The sequence below is a fragment of the Microcebus murinus genome, chromosome X (genome assembly GCF_040939455.1).
Source record: "Microcebus murinus isolate Inina chromosome X, M.murinus_Inina_mat1.0, whole genome shotgun sequence".
Lineage (NCBI taxonomy): Eukaryota > Metazoa > Chordata > Mammalia > Primates > Cheirogaleidae > Microcebus > Microcebus murinus.
The window spans coordinates 58214476-58226657 of NC_134136.1; the positions used below are offsets into that span (position 1 = coordinate 58214476).

General features: G+C 36.7%; 1 protein-coding gene across 2 annotated transcripts in view; it reads left to right on the forward strand.

Moving 5' to 3' along the window:
* STK26 (serine/threonine kinase 26) overlaps window positions 1-12182 on the forward strand; it is a 59429-nt gene that overhangs the window by 38724 nt on the left and 8523 nt on the right. For both annotated transcript variants that reach the window (XM_012764744.2, XM_012764743.2), the window contains one exon: window positions 7608-7664. In XM_012764744.2, coding sequence (XP_012620198.2) covers window positions 7608-7664 — 57 coding nt within the window. The remainder of the gene's footprint in view (window positions 1-7607; window positions 7665-12182) is intronic.

Genomic DNA, 12182 nt, shown 5'->3' on the forward strand with positions numbered 1-12182 from the left:
GTTCCTTGGTAGGAATGGCTGTTGGCTACCTCAACAGCAAGAAATACCAGTCTCCTCTGCGGATCAGGCCTCTGGGGATCATGGTGGCTCTCACTGTGTGGTGATAGCCTCTGCTTTTCTTCTTTGTTCCTAGCCATCACCTGGCCTCTTAGGTAGCTGATCTCATCAGTAATCCTTTCTGTGGGCATATTCTCTTTTTTTGTTCTACTGTATTGTTGTGGATTCTTAAATGGGCCCTTAAACCATCCCAGGGTTATTTTGGTTTGTGGATAGCTATCTATATGTTTTTTGTGTGGCATTATGAAGGCTGGTATGTCTTTCCCCACCATCTTGGTGACTTTACTTTGTTATCACTTTCTTCATCTGTCAGTATCTATGTTAGTTAATGCTGATACAGAAATTCATCATCAATTTCACTTCCTTTTTACAAAGCCTGATTTATTCTAATATTAGATGTATGTAGAATGAATACATAGTAGAATGAATTATTAAGCAACGGTCACTATGTAATACACTGTATTAGATGCTGAAGATGTAAATAAACAGCTCAGTACTGGAGCTCACTAAAATGGTATAGATTTTACAATTCAAGTATGTACAAGATGAGGCACAAATAAGCAAGTAGTCACTTCGATTCTTCATTTTCAGCAGTGGCATGAAGAAAAGGCCTCCAAGAGGAGGTGATAATGCTGGTAATTTCTATCCAATTTCAGCATTTACTTCTAAGTGTTAGCTGTTACTGTATTTTACTACATAAATAATTATTTGATCCTTTGTGGGATAATTTTACTTTCAGATTTGTTCCTAAAAAGCTAATTTAGCAGTTCATATTCTGTTTTAGAAATCTTACGAGTGATCACTTAATTTCAGTAGTTTTAGGTTCCCCTCCTAATTCCCTTAGCAGGCTTCATTGTAGGCTGCTCCAGGAATTTGCTTTCAAGTGTGTGTGCATGTGTATGTGTGTTTTATTTGATAATTGTGGTTTATTCTTTCTGGATTGAAGGCTGGTAATTCTAGACCTGCTCTAGATCAAACCTGAACCCTTGCTATTAATAATGTTAAGCACCTGTGACAAATAAGCTATTTTTTGGTAGCTGACTTAAAATTTTAAATAAACCCTCTTTTAAATGACTATAATATGTTGAAAATTGATGCTGATATGGTTTGACATTTTACTGGTTGCTTATAGCCTTTATTCATATTCAGTATTCTCATGAAAAAATGAGTTACAGCTCTATATCTTCTATTCCTATGATTTCACAGAGTTTTCTTTTTAAGTAACAAAGAGGTATATATGTACTAGTCACCTGGTAATTACTTAATCTTTAAATAAGCGAAATTAATTTTTTGTTTGTCATAAATCGTGATTGTACAATGTACTCAGACCATCAGTGATACAAAACCATTATCCAGGATGTCTTTTTAAAAGATTAAACTGAATTATTTTTATCACCCATTATTAATTAAAATCTATGATGTGAAAGACTACATCGAAGGACATTTTGCCTTATGTTAAAATTATAGAAATGGGCCGGGCGCGGTGGCTCACTCCTGTAATCCTAGCACTCTGGGAGGCCGAGGCAGGCAGATTGCTCGAGGTCAGGAGTTCCAAACCAGCCTGAGCAAGAGCAAGACCCTGTCTCTTATAAATAGAAAGAAATTAATTGGCCAACTAATATACATAGAAAAAATTAGCCGAGCATGGTGGCGCATGCCTGTAGTCCCAGCTACTCAGGAGGCTGAGGCAGCAGGATTGCTTGAGCCCAGGAGTTTGAGGTTGCTGTGAGCTAGGTTGACACCATGGCACTTACTCTAGCCTGGGCAACAAAGCGAGACTCTTGTCTCAAAAAAATATATATATATAGAAATGTACTGCTGGCTGATATTATTTATATATTGAATCTATTTAAGATAAATAAATGTATGTACTTATATCCATATATAAACATATATATACACATAGAGAAAGAGAAATATCCCATGATCTTATAAACCTTTTCATACTATTTATTTAAATCACTTTCTTAAATTGACCAACTCATTTATTTTCCATTTATATTAAAATGTAGTGTGACTCTGTGGGCTTGCATTTTTTTCCTAAACTAATATCACATCAAATATAACAAAGTTCTGTATAAGGCAGTCAACCTAATTCAAGGCCACATCCTCTTAGTACCATCAGATAACTGCATTATCAATCAACTAAGGTACTTACTGTGGCTCAACGTTCTATTTCAGATTTCAGGTGACGTGGGTGGGGGGGTTCCTAAGTCAACTTAATTAAGCAAGGTAGGATATGGGTTTTTCTCAGGTGGTTCTTACACAGGATATCGTACATAATCAAGACCTTACTGTAAACTAGAGGAAAAGGTTATTACATTTGAGAGAAAATTGCATGCTCTTTGAAACTGTATGTAGTTCTAGTGATTTCCTTGAGACATGCAGAAAATGTACTAAGTATTCATTTTGACTAAGCTCACTGTATAACTTCATTTTTAAAAACAAGAATAAAAACCAGACAAACACATCAGTATGACCACAGTGTTTTCCTTTAATTTTAGTTCACTGCAGATTTTCTTGACAGACAAAGTTAGTCTTCATGAAGAGTGCTAAAATAAGCAAACCCTTCCCTTCTGATCTCATAATATTAGAAGAATCTTTTATAATCTTTAAATATTTTTCTAGTTCAATGTAAATCTTAAAATGAAGCTCACTCAGGCATGGAATACAATTTGAATCATGCCTTTATTTGCAGCTAAAAATTACCTTTAGATTTCTGCGGTATGTTAAGGAAATATCGTCCCCTCCCGATACTACCACCAGTATTTATTTTTAAAAAAGAATTGAATGAAGTAAAATATTCCAGAATAGTTTGTACAGTTTTCTGGCCTTCTCAGTATTTTTCAATGAAACTGTGTGCTTACATCTAGTGTATGCTCAATGTCTCTAGAATATTCTTTTTAACATTTTTGTGGAGTTCTCTTATAAAACTTCAAATCACAGCCATAAATATTTTTACCTATTAAAATATTCTTTTCTCAAAATAGGAATAGCTTTAAACTTAATATAACACAGCTCTAAGGAGCCCCATATTAAATTCAATTCAACAGACATTTATTTATTAAATGCTTACTATATGTATTCCTCTCATTCTGCATATTTGCCCTGGTCAGTTTCATCCGCTTCATTCTGACAACTTGTAAATTCATGTCTCTGGTTGTAACCTTTCTCCTCAGCCCCAGATATGTATTTATAATTTGCCTCATATTAATAACCTCTGGTTATACTAAGTATAATAACCCTAAAACTGGGGAAGTAGCATTTGAACTAGCTCTTGAGTATGTTTTTAATGGGGTTTGGGATGTAAGGGTGGGGTATGAACAAAGCATTCCAAACTGGAAGAAAATGACTCAGAGGTGGTAAAGTGTCTAGCCATATTCTAGGCAAGATGGTCTCCACTGTCCCTTGCAGTTTTATAAATCTCATGTGCTATGTTTTTTAAATTGTGGTAAAATATACATGACGTAAAGTTTACCATTTAAAACACATAGTTCAGTAGCATCGAGTACATTCACATTGTTGCACAGCCCTGACCATCATTCACTTTCAGAACACCTTCACCAATTGAAACTCTGTACCCATTAAATAATGTTAATAACTTCCCTCCCCCTACAGTTGTTGGGTACTACCATCCTAGTTTTTGTCTCTATGAATTTGACAACTCTAGGTGGCTCATATAAGTGGAATCATACAATATTGGTCCTTTTGTGACTGGCTTATTCCAATTATACATGCTAGTTTATGAGGCCAATGTTTAGGTTGGCTATTGGGTTACTAGACCAGCTCATTTAATTCAACATGTATGTAGTATAAATAATGCTCTCTCAACTATACATTATGGATAAATTAAATATTTTTTACAAACGAATTCCAAGTTACATAGAACATTTCTTTCCACTTTGGCCAAGTATCTGCTTTAGCAGCAAACAGTTGGGGTTCAAAGCCCTCATGGGGTGACAGAGCTAATACTTCAGATGCCAGTACTGTGTTAACACTAGGATCTTCTTTCTAATAACTAGTACAACTCTGGAGCAGTTACTCTTTTTTTTTTTTTTTTTTTGAGACAGAGTCTCACTTTGTTGTCCAGGCTAGAGTGAGTGCCGTGGCGTCAGCCTAGCTCACAGCAACCTCAAACTCCTGGGCTTGAGTGATCCTTCTGCCTCAGCCTCCCGGGTAGCTGGGACTACAGGCATGCGCCACCATGCCCGGCTAATTTTTTATATATATATCAGTTGGCCAATTAATTTCTTTCTATTTATAGTAGAGACGGGGTCTCACTCTTGCTCAGGCTGGTTTTGAACTCCTGACCTTGAGCAATCCGCCTGCCTCGGCCTCCCAAGAGCTAGGATTACAGGCGTGAGCCACAGCGCCCGGCCTTGGAGCAGTTACTCTTTAGGTGTTCTGAATTTGGGGACAATTTCCTAATCGTGAATGATCACCGATATTGGTGTATGACTTAACTCCTCCAAACTAATGTTCAAATGTGTGGATCTTTTTATAAGTGGAGAAGTGGAGTTTTTCCTTCAGGGACTTGTTGTACTTCAATGTTCTAGGTTTATGGCTATGGTTTATAGTCACTTGGTTCTTTAGGAGTTGTAAACCAGTATGTGGATACTATCATAGCCTTTTTTTTTTTTTTTTTTTTTTTTTTTTGGAGACAGAGTCTCGCTTTGTTGCCCAGGCTAGAGTGAGTGCCGTGGCGTCAGCCTAGCTCACAGCAACCTCAAACTCCTGGGCTCGAGTGATCCTTCTGCCTCAGCCTCCCGGGTAGCTGGGACTACAGGCATGCGCCACCATGCCCGGCTAATTTTTTATATATATATATCAGTTGGCCAATTAATTTCTTTCTATTTATAGTAGAGACGGGGTCTCACTCTTGCTCAGGCTGGTTTTTTTGAACTCCTGACCTTGAGCAATCCGCCCGCCTCAGCCTCCCAAGAGCTAGGATTACAGGCGTGAGCCACCGCGCCCGGCCTATCATAGCCTTTTAAATTATTTAAAAAGCAAACCAAACACACTTATTTGCACTCTCCAACACTAAATTCTTTCAGTAGATATCAAAGGTATTTTTTCTCCCAAAATAATAAGATGATAGGGTCTAGGTTTTTTGGTTTGGTTTGGTTTGGTTTATTATTGGTGATTTCATTGAACCATTGAGACCTGCTGTGGACCAGGAATTGGTCAGAAGATCTTTTGTGGGTTAAGCTTCCTTGAGCAGGGAGGAGCCCCGCCAGCCCACCCTTCCCATCGCTGCTCACTTGGGCCTTACATCAGGCCCACGCCTGCCTAAAAATCTTTTGAATGTTCAGATCTGTGGTCACCCCTCAGTGAGGCTTGTCTCCAAAAGTAGCGGTCAAAAAGGAGGTAGCCAGGAAAGTTACCAGGTAGCTTTGGTCCCCTTCTGCCCAGAAGAGTCCTAGTTCTGCTGAACAGCTTGCTTGCTGGTAGGAAGCCTTATTTTGAGATCTAGAAATTGCTTAGTCATAACTTTAATAACTCAGAGGTATATGATACTTTGTAAAGTCACATTTCAAGCTTTTTATGAATACTTTTTAGTGACAGTTAGCAAGTTTCCATTTTGAATTGGTATAAACAAAAAGGTACAAAACGTTTTAAACTTGGAAAACAGGTGCTTTCATTCATGCAGCCCTGTAAAACAGATAAACGTGTTGTATAAGATCTTTTTCTTTTAAATGTCAGGTGAATGGGAAGCTTTTTGAATTCATAGGGTAGAATATAGTACTTGTTAGAAGCAAGCAGGTAAAGGAAAAAATTCTTAAGCTATATGCTGTTGTAAGAACCACTTTTGTCTTCTCTTTTAAAAAGTATAAAGATGCATCAGGTTCACAATTCTCAGGTTCTGAGTGCCTGATTTATATACACAAATACAAGTTACATGAACCTCTTCTGGAACTCTTCTTCCCTCACTGCTATTGTGGGAATTGATTTCCTTTCTTTCCTACTATAGACACCGCCACTAACAAAGACTCGGCTTTCTTTCCTCAGTTCAAGCTGGCCGGCTACAGCAGGACAGAGTGGATGTCAAGATTAGCGGAGGAGGTAGAAAAGTTAGGGAAACACCATTTCTCTCTCTCTCTTATACATGAAGAAAGGAGAATCCTTTTGTCTTAATTAACTGAGCCCTGCCTTCCTGGTCCCTAACCCTAGGCCGTGTCCCATTCCCTGCACTACAATGTCAATTCACCTCTGATTCTTCAACCCTCCCCCATGCACTAAGCACTCATCGTCCTGTCACTGGAGTCCATTCTCTGCCTTGATAAAGTCCCAGCACCATGGAGATGCTTGGAAATTTTAAATTGAACTCCTGACTACCTCCCAGGGATTTTAGAGTTTGAGGACTACCAGCAGTAGCTTGAAAATCTTCATCCCACAGCTGGGGCTGTAAAGGTGACAAATGTGTTTCTGGCATCCCAAGTTGAAGCACAACGCTGAATATATTTTTTCCCCTAGAAAAATTGTTAAAGTATAAATAGTAGTGGGTTTCTCTGGTACTCTTCATGCTACACTATGAATACATTTGTGTGAAATTGTCTTTCGGGAGGACTACCCCAGGAACCTAGATATTATTTTTATGGGAAAATGTTTACTTTCAAAATTCCAAATATCTTACTTAAAAATTGATTTTTGGAACACAATCCAGTCACAGTTTCACTGTTGCCAGTATAGTAAACATTCTACTTCTAGTCAGCTCTGTGGTCCCACAAAAATTCAGAAAATACCACTCATGAAATGGTATGGAAAGAAAGATTTCGCTAGCATTTCAAGCTATAGATTAAAAAAAGAAGAGTTTAATGATTTATTCTAATGTTTAACTGATAGGACTAGTGTGTGGGTGCACACCTGTTTTAGAATTCATATACATGTATTTCTCTCCCATGAATCCCATTTCTTCTTGTTCAGCTCATCATGAAGTTAATGCGGCCTGGAATAATCATATGCTTTTTAAGCTACAGACTTCCTTTTTCTTATCTAATTGCATCAGAGGAAAAATAAACAATATTCTTTCCAGAGTCCATGTATGTACCAAAAAATGCACATTAATCATGGCTGATAAAAGTTGGTAAATTACATTAAAACAAACGAAGCCCAACAACTAAAATATGACAAAATGTCCAGTGTCCTCAAACTCTGAATCACATGTGAACCACTCAAAATTTCTACAAGTCTCCATTTACCTCCTCATTCTATAATGTAACTGCCTTTTCCTTTCAATATTATCATTCAAGATTATAATTCAAAGCTATGGTTTATTTTTTTCTGGGTTTTATAAAATTAATAGTTCAATAATAACATAATACTTTAATTTTTCTTAGCTATATCATAGACTTAAATGGTTTGGAGGGAGAGTCTAAGCCCAGAACTTTACTTTCATTTGTAATGCTTTATGGAAAAAATATATTCTGGGTTCCAGGCCAAAACTTTTAAACATATTTTAGAATATGTGCATTAGTATGTGAGATTTAACATTTTTGCTAGTATGTAATTTTGGCTTAGGTTTGTAATTATTAAATTATTTGACTTTACAGGGTTCTAAATTATGGATAATAATGGAATACCTGGGTGGTGGTTCAGCACTGGATCTTGTAAGTATTTTAAAATAATTATACACATGTGTGCACATGTATACACATTCACATGTACCTATAATTTTTGTTCTTTCAATTGAAGTAAACAATGTCTTTTGGGTAAGCTAAGTGGTTGCTTTAGTTAATATGTACAAATTAAACTCTTTCTTCAGGACTACTATCCTTTTGTGGGTACCAGATATATTGTAGGTTTGAACATGTTCCTGACATTCTATAAATGCAATATGTAGAAATATATAAAAATAGAGTATATTTTTTATTTATAGAGTATATTTATATATAAAATATATATTTTATATATTTATATATTATATATGTGTATATTTATATAAATATATAAATAAATATATTTTTATATATTTATAGAGTATATAAAATGCAAATGCCTTAATAAAGTCCCCCAAATTAGACATGAGTGTGTGTAAATTGCAGTAAGTTTTAAGTTTGACTTTTATAAGCTTATCCCTCAAAAGACTGAGTGTTCTTAGATTTTTTTTTTTTTTTTTTTTTTTTGAGACAGAGTCTCACTTTTTTGTCCAGGCTAGAGTGAGTGCCGTGGCGTCAGCCTAGCTCACAGCAACCTCAAACTCCTAGGCTCGAGCGATCCTTCTGCCTCAGCCTCCCGAGTAGCTGGGACTACAGGCATGAGCCACCATGCCCGGCTAATTTTTTATATATATATCAGTTGGCCAATTAATTTCTTTCTATTTATAGTAGAGACGGGGTCTTGCTCTTGCTCAGGCTGGTTTTGAACTCCTGACCTTGAGCAATCCGCCCGCCTCGGCCTCCCAAGAGCTAGGATTACAGGCGTGAGCCACCGCGCCCGGCCCTAGATTTTTAAAAATATATAATATAGATAAGTGTCACTGAAAGTGGTTGTTAGGGGATAAATGTTGTGTCCGACCAAAATTTTGTTAAAATCCTAACCCCAATGTGATAGTAACCCCAATGTGATAGTATTAGTATTCTGTTAAATCCTAACCCCAATGTGATAGGTGGGGCCTTTGGAAGGTCATTAGGTCATGAGGGTGGAGCCCTCATGAGTGAGATTAGTGCCCTTATGAAAGAGGCCCCAGAGAGCTCTCCAGCTCTTTTGCTACCATGTGAGGGTACAATGAGAAGAAGGCCATCTGGAAACCAGGAAGAATGCTCTCACCAGACATCAATCTGCTGGCACCTTAATATTGGACTTCCTTCCCTGCCTCCAGAACTGTGAGAAATATATGTTTGATGTGGTATTCTGTTATAGCAGCCCAAACTGACTAAGATAGTGTTTCTAGGGTTCTGACGAAGTAGGCCTACAGATCCAGTTCTCTATAATAGAGTTCTCTCTACACTTCTATAGGTCATTTTGAAATGTGATGGCATTTTTGGTTGCCATAATGACTTGGAAGTGCTACTGCCATTTTAGTAGTCAGGGATATCAGAATGCCAAAATCCTGGGGTGTGCAGGAAAATTCCATTTGACGAAGATATGTTTATACACAGAATGCCTTTGAGAAACACTGGTTGTTTTCCCCAAGTTAGTGTGATCCTATAATGTTTTTTTTTCCTCACAATCTTTATTAATATGACATATTAACATTCATTGTGCATTATGAGAGGGAACTTTGTGTAGTGGAATACTACTGGGTTGTCCTGTGGGAGTTTGGGGTTATAGCACTGGTTCTACTCATAACTAAATCTGTGACTATGAATCAGACAATCAGACAAATTTCCTGGACTTGGCTATCCTATAAAATAAAGAAGTTGAATTAAGTTATTTCTATGTTCCTTTCCATCTTTAATATTATATGTCTTTTATTTGCATGCTTCTGCCTTTGAAATTATAGAGTATGCTGTTTCTAAGAAGAAAGTGTTTAGATGAAGATTACTAAGTAATATTTTAATTCTTATTTTTTAAGTGGAAATGAGTTTTCCTAACTCAAAGTGAGTAAATATTTTTACAAGGCTTTAACATTGACTGCCAACTCAAAGTTTCAAATATTCCTATGAACAGAAATGGCCATAAGAGATTTTCTTTCCTTTATGCAGAACCATACTCAAACCATTCTAAAGAAATAGTAATTAAACTTGATAGAGAGCCTCATCTACTGCTAGGAATTCATGTCAGTTTAATCAGTTGCTAAGTTTGGTGATCCTTCCTTGTGTCTAATCTAGTTTTTATATCCTAAAGGTTGAGTTCATTTTTTCTTTCTTGTATGTGGTGAGAGAACACCACTGGTGTTTCTTTGTATAATAATCCTTCATGCATGTGGAGTCAGGCTTCATTCTCCTCTTGAAATTAAATAATCTCACTTTTATTTGTCTTGTCACAGGGTCTTGTTATACAATAGTTTGTTCATTAGCTCCACAATAAGCCTCTCAATAGTTCCATGATCCTCCTTCCATTAATTTGAATATTAAGAGTCCTTTCCAAATTTATTGGTTACCTTTCCTGGTCCCCCGAGGTGCTTGCCATGTTTCTTCCCTGTTTTATAGGCATTGGCAAAGCTAGTTACTTCTGTTCATCAGGATCACTAATACCAATGTTAAGCATTGAACACTGGCCTAACTCCAACTAACAACCCTAATCTGTATCCCCTAGTAGTGTTAGTTTGATCAGTTTTATGAAATCTCCAAGTGAAATTATTGTGAGTTCTTAATCTCCTCCTGCCATTCTGATTTGTGCTTAAAACAAATAGCAATTAGTGTAAATCCAACAAATTAAAAATGTCATCAGCACTGTATTGGCTAAGAATCAAAAAAACCTACGTCTTAGTCCCAGTTCTACTACTGATTACCTGGCTAATATTGGGCAAGCCATTTAACCTCTTTGTGCCCTAATTTCCTCAAATGTTAAATGAAGAAATTGGGTTAGTAATTTCTAGATTTGTTTTTCCAGCTCTAAAATTTGATAACATTGTGATTTAATTATAAACCTCATGTAACTGGACTTCATAGGGAGAGCAAATAATGAGAAAATGTGCTATTCCTTTTCCATGTGTACTCCTGTACAGATGAATGCTATCATTTGAGGAATCTAAGAAAGGATTAAGTGTATAGAAGGGCTCTGCTACCAGGAACAAGAGGAAACAAGAGGGATATTGAGCAGAGAGTGTTTCTCACTTTGAAGTGGTGCCTGGTGCCTGACTAATGGACTAACATGAGATTATGACATGTCCTTTATTTCAACAATATATAGTGTGTACTTCAAGAGTCCCTCCCATTCTAGAAAAACAATTAGTCGTATGTGAGCAGATTTAGAGCATGTTGTACATTATTTTATTGAATTTATTATCCCCTAGTTCTTTCCAAAAAGAATTGCAGTGGCTTACAACAAAAGCACATATAACAAGAGGAACGGGATAAAACATGAACACCAAGAAAAAAAGGCTGGAAACAATATGCTAACCACAAGAGAAGGCGTAACATAGCTTTCTGTATTGGCAACTGGCTAGAAGTCAAAGGAGCATAGGGAGGGTCCACAGGCCCACAATTGTACAGTCTTTGAAAGAGCAAATGTCCCTCTCCTTTATATCCTCATTTGACAACAGAGGCAAATTACACAAGGTCAATGTACTGCCCCAGGACAGAAGTATTACCTGTTAGAGACATGGGAACATCTCCAGTCATTGGAGAGAAATTCAATTATGCTCTCCAGGACACTAGACCAGGATCCTGGCATTATCTCTCCCAAGGTCATATTGGAAATAGAAAAACAACCTCTATTCCATCTACTTTACCTTCTTTCCCTTTCCAACTCCCTTTTTTCTCCATTTCTAATCATTACCAACATGTCTAAGGAAACATTCTAGCCACAAGGTTTGGGACAGTTTTCTGTGTGACAACAAACCAGAAAAAACTCACCCATACCACCATCCCATGCCCATTTTCCTGCCCCAGAGTCTTTCCCCCATCCTCCTCCAGCACCCAGATAGTTGAAATTTTACTTTGATTGAATTTTAAACTAATCCTTAAAAATAACAAATAAGTTCATGGAGTTTTAGGACCCCTTTTTTCTTATTTTTACTAAAGTATTTTTAAAAATTCTGTATTAGGTAATATACTGGCTTATTCATGCCATGTTTAAATGTCCTTCAGAATGATAGCTAGTACCCCTTTATGGACTTTGTCCTATTTCTTAAGAAACCAAGGGTAGTTTGGTTTTATGATCAATGTTTTATGATCAGGTGATCCTAAGTACTAATCTTAAGTAGTATGGCATTTGTCCTTCAGTTGTTTGGTAGTACCTCAGCAGTTTATTGCTAGCCATCAATAAGATAATATGCCATTTTAACCTTCTGTAAAAAATTTAAGAAACCACTTTAATCACTACTGTTTAAATAGAAACATTTGAGGTGGAAGTTGATAGATTTAAAGGTAAATAGATAATGTTACCTAGGAAAGGGACCTCTTGAATTACAAACATCCCTGGCATATACTATATACCCAAACCGCAGTTAATATTAAATGGTGAGACCTAAGTATGGGTTCTATTTTAAGTTGTTAAATTTCAACATGAAAGTGCCCTTT